General features: G+C 41.8%; 1 protein-coding gene across 2 annotated transcripts in view; it reads right to left on the bottom strand.

The window, feature by feature from the left end:
• Positions 1 to 1,505: 1,505 nt before the first annotated feature.
• LOC126248561 (ras association domain-containing protein 8) overlaps positions 1,506 to 18,621 on the bottom strand; it is a 91,371-nt gene continuing 74,255 nt past the window's right edge. For both annotated transcript variants that reach the window (XM_049949652.1, XM_049949651.1), the window contains exons 8-9: positions 9,785 to 9,914; positions 1,506 to 2,746 (exon numbers count right to left, since the gene is read on the bottom strand). In XM_049949652.1, the coding sequence (XP_049805609.1) occupies positions 2,646 to 2,746; positions 9,785 to 9,914 (231 nt within the window). In that variant the 3' untranslated portion in view covers positions 1,506 to 2,645. The remainder of the gene's footprint in view (positions 2,747 to 9,784; positions 9,915 to 18,621) is intronic.

The following is an 18,621-nucleotide window of genomic DNA, read 5'->3' as shown; positions in this document are numbered from 1 at the left end:
TTTGTATAGCTTGAGTCTTCTATCTGTTAAAATACAACTTTAAGAATTTGCCTATATTTCAATAAGTAGGAACAAAAATACACTGAGGACTCTTCCTGCGAGTCAAAAAAAGAGGGGGGGGGGGGTAAAGAACATTGTTACAAAAATAACTATGCCTTTCAGCAAACAATTACAACAACGTAAAAGAAGATGTTAAATGATAATATTTTGATAAAACTGTGGCCCCCATTGTCCACCACCTTCCACCACAGACAGAGCAGTGCAGGAGTGTGCTTATGTATGCGTCAGGCTGCAGTCTGTGCCAACTGCTTTCCATCACGTATAACCATGAAATCAAAAGTTTTCTACAATATATAACCAAGAATCAAAATGAACCATATGCAGTGTACTGTGAGGTGGTTTGCTGAATTTGTATTTTATCTTTTATTGTGTAACACATCATATGTATTGTAACGTACTTCTGTGCTTTTTAATTCTTAATTTTCATTAATTATTTTATTTTCTTTTATGATGGAAGAATCTCTTTGACACTGTTTTAATGTAACAGCCTATGACTTATGCACACATCATGTGACTATACAAAACGTTTTTCCCTACCACATTCATAGTGTTTTGTGTAATTTTACGCTACTGTGACAAACTGTAATTTTCAGTTCCAGGTATGTATGGGTTGCTAATACTTTTTTTTGTTATTTGCAACAACAAAAAGGCTCAGTATCCAAATGGTTAGCTACAGGTAGGGAGGTCTGGTATAGGGTCCACTCAGCCCTTCTGAGACCAAATGAGGAGCTGCTTGAACAAAGAAATAGCGGCATCATTGGGATTCATCTACAGGCAGTAATGGTTAGCGGAATTGGCAGTGTACTGATCACGTCCCATGACCATAGATTGCTCCCTGTACTGACTTGTAGGCAGCATGTGGTCTGTCAGAACAGCCTTAAGGCCTAATCTGTGAATGATGTTGAGTTTTTTACTTTTGTAATTTGCACAGCCTTTGGTGGCAATATTGTAATATCACGCTTTTGAAATTCTTTACTGTAGTTGCCTTTTTTTACTGTTCCAACTTAGGCCTGAAGAAGATCTGCAGTGCAGACTGAAACTAGTATTAAACAATACAAAACTGTAATCCATATAGGGTTCCTTTATTTAAATGATTGCAATAACAATGAAGTATGGTGTAAGTTTGCTATATCTTCTCATTATTTCACCTAACAGATAATTAACAACAGTCTTTTCTATTTTAACGTTGACCTTGTTTGCTAACAGAAAACTCACAGCTCCATCAACAAGAAGGAAATGATGTGTGTGGATGTCTGTACATTACTTTGCCCCCCCCCCCCCCCTCCCCCATATCATGAAACAGAAAATTAAACTGTCACACTTCAGATTGTTAGCAATTCTACGAACATTTTAACATAGGAAAAAAATACACAACACCCTGTTGCTTTCAAATGTGAATGGGAGCACATACAGTGTATTCTACAACATAAATGTACCACAAAAAATTTTCATAACACTTCACTTTTTATTGTATACGTATTATGATATGAACTTTCCTTTCACACTGCACAAAAGCTGTACAGGTCATAAATAATTGGTGTAAATATGGTAGATATTGCATTTTCATTTGTAAATATAAATGAATTATTCATCTAACAATATTTTTCTGCTAAATGCATTTTTTCACCTCTAATGGGTGTATTTTGTTCACGGTGTCTTCCCCCTTCTTTCAAAAACTTAAAAAGACAAAAGTATATTCACATTGCTTTAGAAAATATAAATACATGTAACAGTCAATTAAAAATAAATCACACAAAATTATGTGTACAGTCAATGCTTGTGCAATTGTATATTTTTACCAGTTCTAAATTTTGGGATGTAGCAATTTCACATACTAAGTGCAAAATATATTACTCACAAAGCCTGTACTCATCAATAGAGTGCAATGCAATAATATTACATGCAGTATATTTTTGTAAATGGAATATTGCAAAAGTAGGTGCAAAACCAATAGAATTGAGGATTAAATCTCTATGTTTAAACTCAAGACACATAACTGAGCAGTCAAATAGAAAAATACACCACTGATGACAGCAGTCTGCAGTATGGATCAATGAAACGTGTCATTTTTCAAAATTTACTCTGCATTTAATGTAAGAAATGCTTAAGAGAATATAAATTTTGCTGACAGTTTTGAAGGTTCTTGACCCATGCCTTAATGCAGATAACACCCACAGTGGTTGATATTAACTTTGTAAGTCTACTTGATTTTATCAACATGAAAACAATGTAATTCTAAATATCAGAGTTACAAGTAACAGACAGCAAGTGAAGAATTCAGTTTCTATTTTTGCCTTACTAGAAAATACACTTGTATTTGCCAAAATTTCAAGCATACAAATAGAAATCATCTTAAACAGAACCACAAAAATTATTTTAAAAATAAAAGTTTTCTACTTTGGTTCTTCAGTGTTTACTGGAAAAAGATGTGTGTTGGCTGAAAGACTGGTGAAAATTATGACTTTTTTATCATTAAATACACAAACATTAAAAAAAATTACATACAGCTTCATTCATTAAATACACAACTATGGTAAAGTACTTTTCAGATATGCACAATCTGGTACATGTGAACATGTAAACCATTACACCCACACACCATGGGGATTTTTACTTGTAGGAACAGCATTTTCTAGTTGTCTGGGAGAACCAATCATCTTGCGAGTGCTTCCTGGTTTATGGGGACCTAGAAAATTTGAAATGAAAATTTAATACAAAAAAAGGTAATAATCACTCAACTTCCTTATTAACCCTCACAATACAAACAGTATTTCATGTTTTAAAATTTTGAAAACATATTTATTGTTTTAATAAAGTCTTCTACCATATTCCATAAATGTATTAAGGTTTTCAATTAAACTTAACCCAAAAATTTAAGTCTTGGTAGTAGAAGCAAGTTTTCACAATGCATGTCACACACACACACACACACACACACACACACACACACACACACACACATTATATATATGGTCATAATGAAACCCCCCTGCCCCCTTTTGCTAGAGACAAAATTTTTGCTGACAATTCCTGGCAATGCTAGGCTCCTTTTGCATTGGTTAAGCCCCAGAGAAGGAGCACCTGGGCATAAGCACTTTGAGGTGTGCATATGCCTTGTGTGTTATATATAATCCAGTCATCTACTCTACATGAAACAGGGTGGCCCAGCCATATTAAAGTCCTTATCCTCTCCAAAAGTATCTTTCTCAGCTGAGAGACATTCATTCTTAAGGTTTTCTTATTGAAAATCACTATCAGTATACTGGTGTAGGTAGTATGTAGCACACTTGGTTAGTATAGCCTGCTACTTCTGTAAAATTTCATCATACCAGGGCCAGAAAATACTAGAGGACACCTAGTGTGCCCGAAAGCATGAGAGAACATTTTGCCTCTAATGGTTGCTCCCCATGACATGATATATTACACTTAGAATTTTGATGTAACTTTGCACATATCTGGAATTGAAGAGTAGGTACGTGTGTATGAAGTGCCATTTAAAAGGCTGTTGCTTCAACTGATATCAGAAAAAAGCCAGAATTCATTTGCCAAGCTTGTTTCTTGACAATGTTCTGCCTTTTGTATTTATCTTGTGTTATAACATCTTTCAACATGTTTCAACTTGTTAATATTTCTGAAATCACTGAAGTGTTGTACTGAGGTACCATCACCCTACATTACCACAAAGGACAAAATGGCAGCATATTTATGAACACTAACAAATCTACTTTGAATATTTATTGCAATTGTATGCAGAGTTATGACAAACAGTGTTCATCGGAAAACTTAATCTGCTACACTAAATACAGTAATACCCCAGACTTACACAATAGGTAGCACAGAGCAACAACAGTATAAGCTGTATTCATGTAAGTCGGGGTCCAATTTTGATTGCTTACACACACACACACACACACACACACACACACACACACACACATATGCACACACAAACAAATGATATTCATTTTGGAGCAGAAACTAAAGAAAGCAATGGAATTTAGAAGAAAAATGTTTAATAAAATGTTAAACAATGAAAAAAATTTTGTAACAACACATTATTATGCATTATAACAATGTAAACCAAAGCTTTTGTGATGTAGAAGGCATTGTAAAATCTAACAATGTCGTCTGGCACATCAAACTTTTTCCTTCTCACACAAAATTTCCTCACAGCATGCTTGTACATTTTTTATTCCTTGTTTTGTAGCAGAAACACGCATTTCACTGGAGCCTGCAATTGGGCGTAGATCCCTCTTTTCAATCTATCCCAGGCATGTTTGGAGAACATGCTGGGGCCGCTCTAGTCAAGCAATGTCATTATCCTGCAGGAAGTCATTCACAAGATGTGCACGATGGGGGCACAAATTGTCGTCCATGAAGACGAATGCCTCGCCAATAAGCTATGCATTGCACTATCGGTTGGAGAATGGCATTCGCATATCATACAGCCCTTCCATGACCACCAGTGGTGTACGTTGGCCCCACATAATGCCTCCCAAAGCAGCAGGAAACCTCCACCTTGCTGCACTCGCTGGACTTTGCATCTAAGGCGTTCAGCCTGACTGGGTTGCCTCTAAACACGTCTCCGACGATTGTCTAGTTGAAGTGTTACGTGACACTCATTGGTGAAGAGAACGTGATGCCAACTGCCAATCCTGAGTGGCCCATTTGGAATGTTGTTGGGCCTATCTGTACCGCACTGCATGGCGTCGTGATTGCAAAGATTGACCTCACTGTGGATATTGAGAGTGAAGTTGCACATCATGCAGCCTATTGCGCATAGTCTGAGTCATAACACGATGTTCTGTAGCTGCATGAAAAGCATTATTCAACACGGTCATGTTGCTGTCAGGGTTCCTCCGAGCCATAATCCGTAGGTAGTGGTCACCCACTGCAGTAGTAGCCCTTGGGCGGCCTGAGCAAGGCACGTCATTGACAATTCCTGTCGATCTGTATCTCCTCCATGTCTGAACAACATCGCTTTGGTTCACTCCGAGATGTCTACACACTTCCATTGTTGGGAGACCTTACTGGCACAAAGTAACAATGTGGACACGATCGAAGCGCAGTATTGACCGTTTACGCATTGTCGAACTACAGACAACATGAGCTGTGTAACTCCTTCTTGGTGGTATGACTGGAGCTGACTGACTGTCGGACCCTCTCTGTATAATAGGCAGTGCTCATATGGTTGTTTACATCTTTGGACTGGTTTAGTGACATCTCTGAACAGTCAAAGGGACTGTCTCTGTGGTACAGTATCCACAGTCAATGTCTCTCTTCAGGAGTTCTGGGAACTGGGTGATGCAAAACTTTTTTTGATGTGTGTATAACAAAAATTTCTGTGAAATAAAAATAAAACTATAACAAAAATGAAGCCAGCCTGTTCCAATCCACATATCAGTGGAATCAAAATCGCTGCTGGATAACATTCAGTATCACATTTTTTCACTCTGTGCATAATAATATGCTCTTGGATCCTCCTTGTGATGTTATCCAAAGGGTGGCCAAGTTGTTTCTGTTCAGGCCTGTCCCAACTTTCGACAGCAGCCCTAGTGAGGTCACTCAGTGTGAGGCTTTCTGTAACAATGCATTGCAAGTTATAACTGGTCCCGGGCATGTTCAATCGGGTTCACAACAGCAGCAGACCATTCCATTAGGTCAATTCCTGCCTCCTGGAAGAAGGTTTATGCAAAGTGAGTGGAGTGGGGTGGGGCGTGGTATGCTAGTGCTTTTTCATATGGAATGAAAACCCCATTCCTGTAATGCTGACTGTAGGGCTGGGCGAAAGGCTGGAGTATCCAGTCTTCACACTTCTCAGCCCTCAAATTATCCGCAAGAGAAATGAGAGGTGTCCGACATCAGTACACTGTAACGGCCTGAACCATGACTGACTCACAGCTCTGCTGAACAAAAGGGACTGCATGCCTCAGATGTGCATTAGAACCTGGCAACCTCCATACTCCTCTATGACAACCATCAGACATTAGATAAATCCTGCACTTGTCAGTGAAGATAACTCAGTGTCACTGATCCAGGTTTTGTTCCAGGTATTGACTAGCCCATCTCATTTGCACACCATGGTGCTGCTAGGGAGTTGGTGTGTGTGTGTGTGTGTGTGTGTGTGTGTGTGTGTGTGTGTGTGCGTGCGTGCGTGCGTGTGTGCGGCGCGGGGATGGTGGTGGTGATGGGGGAGCAGCATAGAATTTTTGCGCTTGTTTGTAGCAGATGAATAGAGGCCAAATTTATCATGTGGAGACTGTCACTACCATCTGGTTCAATGCAACCATTTTAGTTGCTTATAAAAGGCAGCCATTAGTATTGTCGCATTCTTCTCATGGTAACTACAAGCCATAATTTGTGGGTAGATCATTAGCTAAATTGTTGATTGCAGGCAGCCATTACAAGGCAGATCTTTGTCATTTTGTTTGGATGACGGCAATTCAGTGTACTACTTAGCATGTTGACAACCCTTCCAGCTGAAATGTGTCATTATGGACACTGTGTAAGCTTCAATTTTAAATGCTTCAAGGCATATTGAAAAACTGAATTACATACATGAACTGCAGTACCCTATTCATGATTGGAGAGACACAGCTTTACACTAAATTCCACTGATGATGTGGGTTTACCTGTACTTCCATTTTTCTGATTGCCACATAGTTATTTCCACTTTCTTAGTAATTTCCATATTTTTGTCATATCTAAGTAGATTTTTATTTCCTTTAGAATCCCATTGGTCTGAATTTATGCCAAGGGCAACTGCACTTCTGTATCTCACACTACATGTTTTAAAATGATGTTTAGGTAGCTTTCAATTAAGTTTTGCTATATTCTTGAATGTGATTATTTCTGGTCATGCCTGACAGTTTTAAGAGCTTACTAGCCATCATTGTTGATATCCGCAGGCCCAAAGAAATTGGACAATTAATAAATAACAACACATATGTATTGATTCTTTGATGTAGCCATTGCACAATTAGTTACATAATCTAAACCTACTAAACTGAGAGACAGTACCAATTTCAAGTGCAGAATGTTTTTTAATCTCTCTGATGTGTCAACAGGCAACTACACCCTAATCTGATAATGATAATGGTACAGATCATTCACAATACACCGTCTCAACAAAAATCCAGACACCTATTAATGGACATCAATATGGGATGTGTCCACCCTTCGCCATTATGACAGCTTGAACTCGGCTGGTATCTGAATGGCAGCCAATTCTTCCTCAAGAGCCGAAACCTGAGGAGGTAGTGATATTGGAGGCTGCAGTCTGGAGCAAAGTTGATGTTCTAATTAATCCCTAAGGTGTATCACTGGGTTTAGGTCGTGACTGTGGGCAGGCCAGTCCATTTCAGGAATGTTATTGTCCATAAAACTTTACCTCATAGTTACGGATTTATGGCCAACTTCATTGTCAAGATGATACAAACAATCACCACCTTGAACTGTTCCTCAGCTGTACACAATACACAATATTGTAATCTGTTTTCATATCCTTCCACATTTGGTGTTTTCTTAAGTGCAATAAAGGGATCATACACAATATCAAGAAACACCCACATACCGCAAATCACCACCTCTGTACTCCACTGTTTGCACTAAATATTATCACAGGTAATGTTCTCCAGGCACCTGACAAACTCGAACCCTTCTGTTGGACTGCCACAGAGTATAGCATTATTAATCACTTCAAATCACTCGTTTCCAGTCATCCAATCCAGTGCCATCACTCTTTATACCAACACAAGCACTGATTACAAAAATGTGTGGCTTATGAGAAGCTCGACCACTGCACCCCATTCTTTTTAATTCCCTACACACAGTCATTGTGCTACCGTAATGCTTGACAATCCCTGTCAGTACATGAGGTCTCCACGGTCTTGGTTTAGCTATGGTTGTTCCTTCACATTTCCATTTCACAATCACATCAGCTTTAAAAGGGTTGAAGTGTCCCTGAGTGTTACTCACGTGACATCCAATGACTAGTCCACATTCAAAATAACTCAGTTTTTCTGACTGACTCATTCTGCTGTTATCGCTTCTTTACTAACACAATACCCCTTGTCTCCTTTTACACTGTTGGGTCTGCCTATCTTGACATCTAGTAGTGAATTCCGCACTACGTAGAGGTGTACAGATACTTTTGATCGGATAGTATGGCAACTGGTTTCCTTTACGTACCACTTTTTATATTCCATCCTGGGTTTTCCACCATTGTATCAATTTTTCTTGGTTTTATTTGTGCTAATTCACCTAATAATGTAATCTGGAAAATTAGAAGATATAGCACCATACACAGATAACAGTAGTTTACATAATGCAGTCTACATGACACATAAAATGATTACAAAAAATGTTAAATACAATCTCTCAAAGCAGTAAGTACACTACGTGATCAAAAGTATGCGGACACCTGTCTGAAAATGACTTACAAGTTTGTGGCGCCCTCCATTGGTAATGCTGGAATTCAATATGGTATTAGCCCACCCTTAGCCTTGATGACAGCTTCCACTCTCGTAGGCATACGTTCAGTCAGGTGCTGGAAGGTTTCTTGTAGAATGGCAGTCCATTCTTCACAGAGTGCTGCACTGAAGAGAGGTATTGATGTCGGTCGGTGAGGCCTGGCATGTAGTGAGTGTTCCAAAACATCTCAAAGGTGATCTATAGGATTCAGGTCAGGACTCTGTGCAGGCCAGTCTATTACAGGGATGTTATTGTCCTGTAAACACTCCGCCACAGGCCATGCATTATGAACAGGTGCTCTATCATGTTGAAAGATACAATCGCCATACCCATGTTGCTCTTCAACAGTGGGAAGCAAGAAGGTGCTTAAAACATCAATGTATGCCTGTGCTGTGATAGTGCCACACAAAACAACAAGGGGTGCAAGCCCTCTCCATGGAAAACATGACCACACCATAACACAACCGCCTCCTCCGAATTTTACTGTTGGCACTACATACGCTGGCAGATGACGTTCAGCGGTTATTCGCCATACCCACAACCTGCCCTCGGATTGACACATTATGTACGGTGATTCGTCCCTCCACACAACATTTTTCCACTGTTCAATCGTCCAATATTTATGCTCCTTACACCAAGCGAGGCATTGTTTGGCATTTACTGGCGTGATGTGTGGCTTGTGAGCAGCTGCTCAACCATGAAATCCATGTTTTCTCACCTCCCACCTAACTGGCATAGTACTTGCAGTGGATCCTGATGCAGTTTGGAATTCCTGTGTGATGGTCTGGATAAATGTCTGCCTATTACACATTATGACCCTCTTCAACTGTCGGCGGACTCTATCAGCCAACAGACAAGGTCGACCTGTACGCTTTTGTGCTGTATGTGTCCCTTCACGTTTCCACTTCACTATCACATTGGAAACTGTGGACCTAAGGGTGTTTAGGAGTGTGGAAATCTTGTGTACAGACGTATGAAACGAGTGACCTGACAACGTACAAGGTCCGTAAGTTCCGCAGAGTGCCCCATTCTGCTCTCTCATGATGTCTAATGACTACTGAGGCCGCTGATACGGAGTACCTGGCCCTAATTCATAGCACAATGCACCTAATACAAAAAACATATGTTTTTGGGGGTGTCCGGATACTTTTGATCACATAGTGTACAACAGTCACATGTCATTAACTGATGCTAGTTAAACCCTGAAATAACGTAATAGTTAAATTACAACATTTATTTAAGATATAAATACCTTCTAACAAGTGTTTTATTTCATCTGCAGGAGCTATAGCAAGGCTTTGCAAATTAGCTTCTTTCATTTCTGTGACAAGATGCTCCACCTGACGTTTCTTGTCAGCGATTGCAGATTCAAGGGCTGAGACCTTTAACAAAATATTTTATAAAACTTAATATTTGTCCCTCATCAGTGACAGGGAAATGTAGAGACTATGATGTATTATTACACAGTAACTAATCACCTTTTAAAAAATATAAATGAACGAATAGAAAATCGTGTTCATTCTGCATTAAGCAAACATAAAACTCCACAAAACAATTTAAGTTTCTTGTCATGTTGTTATTAGTCAAAAATTTCTTTAATATATGTGAGTTGCAGTTTGCACTTACATTACACGCACACGTAAAAAGAATACAGTCAAACTGTTTATATGATGCAATCAAAATGCTTTATTCTCTCTCTCTCTCTCTCTCTCTCTCTCTCTCTCTCTCTCTCACACACACACACACACACACACACACAGTGCTGTAATGATCACTTCTAGTAATACGGACCTATGCAGGCCTTTGTTTATCTGAATCATCAATTTATAGTCTCACAGCAGAAGCCTACTTACAATGCCAGCAAGGTAAAATTATTTAACAAAACAATGAGACTTAATGTAGGTCTTTCGGCTACAGGTTGTCCATCATGATGACAGTTGGAGTCCATGACTGTGAATTAAACTACATGAAGATGCAAGCTGCCACTTTTATGTAACTTATTTATGTCAAGACATGTTTCAGATCTTCACTCATTTTCAACCGGTGTATAACACATATACTTCACCAATACTACTCTTCGTTGACTGCATCTGCCTCTTTTCTATAGCTTGTAGCTCCATGGTTTGCATTTCTATACATAGCACACACACACTTTTAAATTTACAGATGTGTTGATGCAGCACTGCATTTGTAACGTGGCCAACCGACTTGCAATTTAAAAAAATTAAATAAATAAATATAAAATAACATAGTACTGATGAAGATATAACTGTATTATGCAAACAAGATGGGTGGAAACCAAAACGCATGTTGCCATAAATAAAGCTATATGAAAGTGGCAAGCTACTTCAAGTAATTCTGGTAAATGTTTGGTACAAGTAATATGTGCACTGATGTTAATAATCTTCCACAGAGCATTCCAACCATGCAAGAAGAAGATGCAGTCTGCTCGAAATAATACCCACGACAACTATGAACAACAATATAAATGTGTCTGTAATTTCAAGGAGATTTAACTTCAATAAAGTGAACTTAACATGATGTATCTACTGAAGCCTTCATTTGTGTATAAAAAGGAAAATTCATTTGAAAAATCTATAGAATTATGAGGCAGAATTGCTGGCCAGACCCCTCATCCACATAACAGGTGGGCCCCTTCTCATCCTGGAAACTGAATGGCCTACCCCTTCCTTTTTAACCTTCCCCTACCTATCCATTCTCTTAATGGAGAATGATATAGGAGTTCTGAAAGTCATGATAGTCTATGCACTTTTACGTAAGTCTATCTGCAGTACTGCAGTATCTACCAGTGTCATTCAGGCAGTAACATTACACCATCCACCACAGCCACTCACTCACTGCCCACTTTTCCTTTTCTTTCCACATCTTTACTGATTTGTTTAATCTTGTAATTCTGGCAATAGATGTTTGTACAGTTTTTGTTTATGTCTCTTTCATTTTGAATGGCTTTAATGTAAGGCTGCAGGAAGTGGAAATATCCTTCACTGGTACCAGTTGTAACCTGGAACGATTATCTATTCCCTCATTGCAGCAGTAGGAGTTATTTTCAAAAGGGAGTTCTCTGCCCATGTGGATACAAATGGTTCAAATGGCTCTGAGCACTCTGCGACTTAACTTCTGAGGTCATCAGTCGCCTAGAACTTAGAAGTAATTAAACCTAACTAACCTAAGGACATCACACACATCCATGCCTGAGGCAGGATTCGAACCTGCGACCGTAGCGGTCGCTCGGCTCCAGACTGTAGCGCCTAGAACTGCATGGCCATGTGTATACAAGTCTAATGGCACCACATCTGAGCTAGGATGACCAGTCAATAATGGTTCAGTGCAGGTGCACATTATTGTGCTACAGAAACACTTGTACTGGAATCTTCCTGAGGCAAATTCAGTTGGAACTGTCACTGACCTCTTCCTGTGTGGTGAAATGTACCTGTAAATTAATAATTGCGCCTCTTAGCACTGCATTCGCAGTTAAGATCCAAAGACGATAACAATGTCTTGTCCTGCAGAGAGCGCTTCCTTGAATTTCTTGTTTCTGGATGATTGTGTATTGTGTCCCACCACGTAAGAGATTGAAGTTTTGTCTCTATCTTCAAATAGTGAACCAATGTTTCATTACCTAGAGTGAAACAATGTGGCCATATACCGGGAGCCCCGGGAGGTCAGGCCAATATTTCAGAGTGTGGAAAGGGGCAGGGGAAGGAAGGTGAAGGGCATTTATTAAGAAAGTTTCCAAGCTAATACATGTCATCCTTTTTCCTTCTCTAGTGGCATGATGTTTTTAATCTTCTCCACTTCTCTCCTGTGACCACCTGTGCTTCAAATATTTTCACAATCATGTAACCCACACTGTTAGATTCATGGCTAACTGTCGTTTTTTGGAACTATATGAGTGTTAGTGATCAGTTGGTTGGTTGGTTGGTCCATACAGTAATGGGACTTAACTGCATGGTCATCAGCCACTTTTCCCTTAGTCACACAGGCCTCGGATTAAAACCATACCCCAAAAGAATACTATTGCCTGAAATCTGGGGAAGGAGCAAAATACGGAAAACTAAGTATAACCACATTTAAGGAGAAAACGAAAGTAGCAAGCCAAAATTGAAAACATTAAGTAAAAGGAAAAAAGCAAGAGAAGGTGTTAAAACAATAGAGCAGATGGCCTGGGCTAACTGATCGCAAGAATAAAAAAGGATGAGCCAGCCAGTCTGCAACACACTAAAATCTCCAGCCTAAAAACACAAGGTAAGAGAAACACAGACAGGGAAAGATGAACACCAAGTTGAATAGACAGCACCAGAAGGCCTAGGATAGGTTGGTTGTTTCGGGGAAGGAGACCAGACAGCGAGGTCATCGGTCGCATCAGGTAAGGGAAGGACGGGGAAGGAAGTCGGCTGTGCCCTTTGAAAGGAACCATCCTGGCATTTGCCTGGGGCGATTTAGGGAAATCACGGAAAACCTAAATCAGGATGGCCGGACGCGGGATTGAAACGTCGTCCTCCCGAATGCGAGTCCAGTGTCTAACCACTGCGCCACCTCGCTCGGTACAGGCCTAGGATAGAAAGCCAGACACCCACCCTTAGAATGAGTGATAAAAAACCCCTCCCGGATAAAACTTAAAACTAGATCAGCCATAGAGGCACTGTCACCTAACACCATAGATAGTGCATCAGGAAGGTTAACAGTCTGCCCCAGAGTGGCTAAAATTGAGACAGTCCAATGAGATGTGGACCACTGTCAAGCTTGAACCACAGCAACACTGAAGTGGATCCTTGCAACGTAGGAGATGACCGTGAGTCAGCCAAGTACATCCAATGTGGAGCCAGCAAAGGACAACTGATTCCTTGTGAGGGGCTCGCATGGAAGACTTGTACGGCAAAGTCAGGGAGCGCCATTCTGTATTCCAGAGCCCAAAAACCTTGTGGTGGAATATCGATCACAGATCAGAGTCTGGTATTCCAATCTCCTTACTTGGTTTATGAATAGCCTCTTTGGCTACCCTGTTGGCAAGTTCGTTTCCTGGAATTATGATGTGTCCTGGGGTACATAAGAAGACCACTGAGCGTCAATGTTGTCCGAGGATGTAAATGGACTCTTTGATAGCCACGACCAAAGGATGGTGAGGATAGCACTTGTTGAGAGCTTGTAAGGTACTCAAGGAGTTGCTACAAATGAAGGACGACTCCCTGATGCAGGAATGGATATTCTCAAGAGTGTGAGAGATGGGTACCAGTTCTGCAGTGAAAATACTGCAGCCATCTGGCAAGGAGTGCTTTCCAGTATGTCCTACAGGAGCATAAGCAAACCCAACATGACACTCATCCATCAAGCCATCGTTGTAAGCTACCTAAGAACCCTGGGAAATGTCAAGAATAGAGAGAAACATGTGACAGAGAGACGCAGGGTGAACTGAGTCTTTTGGCACTTGTGAGATGTCTAGATGACACTACGGTTGAGGTATACATCATGGAGATGTACGTGAGTGGACTTGGAGGAGAGGTGGTAAAGGGAAGACTCGAGTTCAGTGAGAAGGGGCCAGACACAGACTGCATTTGTACTGCCCAATCTGGGCTGCCGTTGTAGGAGATGGCTCACCATCTTAGGGAAAAGGAGACAGTAATTTGGATGTTTAGGCAAGCTACGAATGTGCGTAGTATAATTTGCATGCAGTTGTTGCCGCCTGATGTGCAATGGAAAAACCTCAGCTTTGTGAGTAGGCTGTTCACAGGGCTTGTTTGGAAAGCTCCCGTCACAAGTCAAACTTCACAGTGATGTATAAGGGTCCACCATCTGCAATGCTGGGAAGCATCAAAGAATGTTATTGTGCTGCCAGCACTTTTGCTTAAGTTGGCAAAGATGGGGAATCGAAGTTAAGCGGGCACTGAAAACCAGCCCTAAAAAGCAACAATAGTCCACTATATTAAGCAGATGGTCATCAAGGTAAAGTTGTGGATGTGGGTGAACTGTACGTCAGTGACAGATGTGCATGATCCAAGTCTTGGCGGCTGAAAACTGAAAGCCATGCATGAGTGCCCATGACTGCACCTTTTGAAGAGTTCCCTGCAGTCAATGTTCAGCCACACCAATAGCAGATGAGCAAAAGGGCATACAGAAGTCACCAGCATATAAGAAGGATGATACTGAGGACCCCACAACTGCTGCGAGACCATTCATGGCCATTAAAAACGAGTGGGACACTCAGTACAGAGCCCTGCAGGACCCCATTCTCTTGGATATGCGGTGGAACTGTGTGCAGCACTGACTCAAACTCTGAAAGTGCAAAGTAACAAAAAGTTCTGTATAAAAATTGGGAGTAGCCATCCATATCTAGCAGTTTGTTACCAGGTTTTAGCACTGCAACAACGATACTTTCTTCCCACTGCAATGAAAATTCCCCATTGTTCCAGATGTGGTTGAAGACGGCAAGGAGATCATAATCCACTGACAAGTGTTTAACCGTTTGGTGATGGCTGCTGTCAGGCCCAGGGGTTGTGTAAGGATAGTGTGCAAGGGCACTGAGACATTCCCACTCACTATATGGGGCATTCATTGTATGGCTCAGGGTGACATGTAGCGAAAGATAAGTCTTGTTGTTCCACCTGCTGTTTTAGGGTAAAAAAGGAGGGGTGGTAATTCTCAGATGCTGAGGTTCGAGCATAATGCTTGGCAAAACGCTCTGCAATTGCATCTGGGTCGGTACATACAACTCCATGTGTGGAAATCCCAGGTATACCTGCAGCGGTCTGATATCTGAAAAGGAGTATGAGGTTAGTCCAAACCTGGGAAGGAGAGGTTTGTCTTCCAATGGTGGAGACATACCATTCCCAGCACTCCTTCTTCCATCTTTTGATTAGTTGATGGACCAGGGTTGGAGCCATTTGAAGGCAATTAGGTGCCCCACTGATGGGTGCTGCTTATGGCATTGTAAGGCCCACCTACGGTCCATAATGGCCGCAGCGATTTCCGGTGATGACCAAGGCACTGTCTTCCACCATGGGCAACCTGAGGAACAAGGGATTGCCAATTCAGCTGCAGAAACAATGGTTGTAGTAACATTCTGCATCACAACATCGATGTTACCAAGCAATGGAGATCCAACAGTGATAGCAGAGGTGAAAGTGTCCCACTCAGCCTCGGTAAGAGCCCATCTGGGCAAGCATCCAGGTGATGCCGGGGGAGGGTCAGGAAGAGTGGGAAGTGGTCACTGCCACACAAGTTGTCGTGAGCTCTCCAGTGGATAGACGGTAGAAGGCCAGGACTACAAACTGTGAGATCAATGGCCGAGCATGTGGCTGAAATGAGTGGGAGCAAGGATGCAAAGGTTGAGGTGAGTCAATAGTGTCTCCACGTCTTTATCACGGCCAGTAATCTTGGTTCCACTCCACAGAGGGCTTTGGGCATTGAAATCACCCAGATATAGAAAAGGTGTGGGGGAGTTGAGAAGTTAGTGCAGTGTTACTTCACTGTCTGGAGCAAGGTAGATGTTGCAGCTGGTAATTTCCTGCATTGTCCTCACCCTGACAGCCACAGCTTCTAAAGGTGTTTGAAGGGGCACAAGCTCATTACATACAGAGATAAGGACATATATACATACTCCACCCGACATCCTGTTACAATCATTACGATTTTCATAATACCCGCCACTAAGGGCTGGGGTCTGCATTGCTGGGGGGGGGGGGGGGGGCACATTGCTCGAAACCAAGTTTACAAGTTTACTGAAAGGCAATGCAAAAAGCAAGTGTAACACTTAAGAGTTGTCGTAGCTCAGCTAGGTGGGAGAAAAGCTGACGCAATTCCACTAGAGAATGACACTTTCTGTAGTCTGGGAACGCATGAAGGGACCAAGGAGGGAATTTAGGCCTTAGGGTCACCTACTGCCACTGGCTGAGTGCTTGTAGCCATTACTGTTGCTTCTGAGGTGTTGGCGAGGTCCTCGTGGGATGCTAAACTCTCCACCTTTTCCTCAGAAGCAGAACTTTTAAGGAGTGGTGGTGTGGGGGCCACCGAAGTCACTCATTTCTTGACTGTCTTCTTCTTACTCTGTTTGCCCTCTTGCTGCTCTTCAGGGGCTTCTCTGAAATAGTTTCAGGTACTGAGGATGACCATGAAGCCCTTTGACCAGCAGCTTGTGACTTCTTTAGCCACTGGGTGGTGTCCACTTTTGCACAGGTGGTGACCTTGGAAGGTAGAGTCCCAAGGGACCCCTTCCGTGCGAGAGGAGCTGGAGGAAGCTGTTGCTTCTCCAGCTGAGGGGAGGGGACCAATGTGTCGGCATTTGGGGGGCGGGGGGTCATGTTGCTGCCAAAGTAGATGTTTTGCGACCAACAGAAGAATAAGTGCCCCTAACTACCCGGGTGGGGGACAGGGAGGGGGAAGGGTGGGGTGGGGGTGATAGCAGGCTTCAGTCATTCTGGAAAAATCCTTTTGACACATTATTATAGATTAAATTCTGGATCATCACATTTTTCCAGAATTTTTAACATTGTAGCAGCCCCCCAGGGTTTCTGGTTATTCTGTGGAAGCTACTAGCAAAGCACAGCAGACGCCAGAGACAGCCAGCAGGCACAGTACATTGGCATGCCGTTTGCAGCAACAAGGTCATTTATTCATTCATAGATGGGCCAAGTTTGGCACCCCATTTTTGGTGAAACAGAGGATAATTGTCTCAGCAGGCTGAGACAGGCAATTATTTCACCTTCGGGGTATGAAATTGTTGTCCTGTATGTGTCCCAAAGCAGTACACCACTATAAAAACTGAGCTACTAGACAAGAAGTACATCGTAATCTGAGAGTACTTTGTTCAGGCCAATAGAACCTGCAAATGTACCGCAGTTATTTGGTAACTGTAAGGAGAATTATTTACATGCTGTTAGATGTACACAGTGTAACTTGCTATGGCATAGTGCACTATGTACCGAATCTGTGAACAGTGAGGTCGTCGGTTCAATTGGGTGACGGAAGGATGGGGAAGGAAGTCAGCTATGGCCTTTCAAAGGAACCATCCTGGAATTTGCCTGAAATGATTTAGGGAAATCACAGAAACCCTAAATCAGGATAGTCGGACATGGGTATGAATCGTTGTCCTCCCAAATGCATGCCAACTCCCTTGGTGCAGGAGAGGTAGACACAGAGATAATAGGCAAGTGTTACAAACTAAAGGTAGCCCCAAGTCCACCAAGTAGCGTTCCCAGTAAATTTTGATGCAGCAAACATGTAAGCAGAGTTGGAGTGTGTTATAATAGTGGATGTGAAGGGCATAAAATATAGTGTTTTGTTGGGGTGACCGTGCCAGTAGCTAGTATAGACCTTGTGAGTCAAAAACAATTGAACCCACCACACTACAGGCTGTGTGGGTAGGAGACACTGATATAAAATTAACTGGATCGGTTCGATTAAGTTTTTAAATTGGGGCAGTTCAGTACAAACAATGTGGGAAGTGGTGCCTCATGTAAGTAACTGTTGTGCCCTGTTGGTATGGTATTGGGTTCTATGGCAGGAATATGGACATGTACATACAAATATAGACACATACACTGGTGAAAGTTTAATATAATTCGATACTTCATATGGTACAATGATTCCACTGAATGTCCTGATATGAATCCAGATAGTAGCCTGAAATATGTACGGGTATTGCTCCTAACAAGTCCTACTTGAAATTTAATCGCTGACTTGAGTCTGTTACACTTGTACTCACAACTCTTATCTCAGCTAAGCTGACTTCGGACATAGACTAAAGACTGAAGACTATGGAGGATCAAACACTGCAGCCAGAATGCTGGAGCCCGAACATTAGAGACTGGAGGATCATTGCAGTGGCCTCTTATCAGCGAGATGCACGACGCTGATGGCACCGATCCAAGGGAGCGTGTCCCCCCAGGCAGCCAGCTGTTGGAGGAAGGGATTGCTCATGGCTGCCTCTCGTATTAACCTGCATAACCATTATGGTCAACTTCATATAGTGGAATAATACCCCCTGCATGGTATCAATTGCTGATGATTCCACAGTAACAGTTACTGCATAATCCTAGGGTTGGACTTTTTGAATGAGCACTATGCCAAAACTGA

Source organism: Schistocerca nitens, chromosome 3 (genome assembly GCF_023898315.1).
Source record: "Schistocerca nitens isolate TAMUIC-IGC-003100 chromosome 3, iqSchNite1.1, whole genome shotgun sequence".
Taxonomy (NCBI): Eukaryota; Metazoa; Arthropoda; class Insecta; order Orthoptera; family Acrididae; genus Schistocerca; species Schistocerca nitens.
The sequence above is the reverse complement of the archived record's forward strand: the minus strand, read 5'-3'. Positions and strand labels throughout refer to the sequence as shown.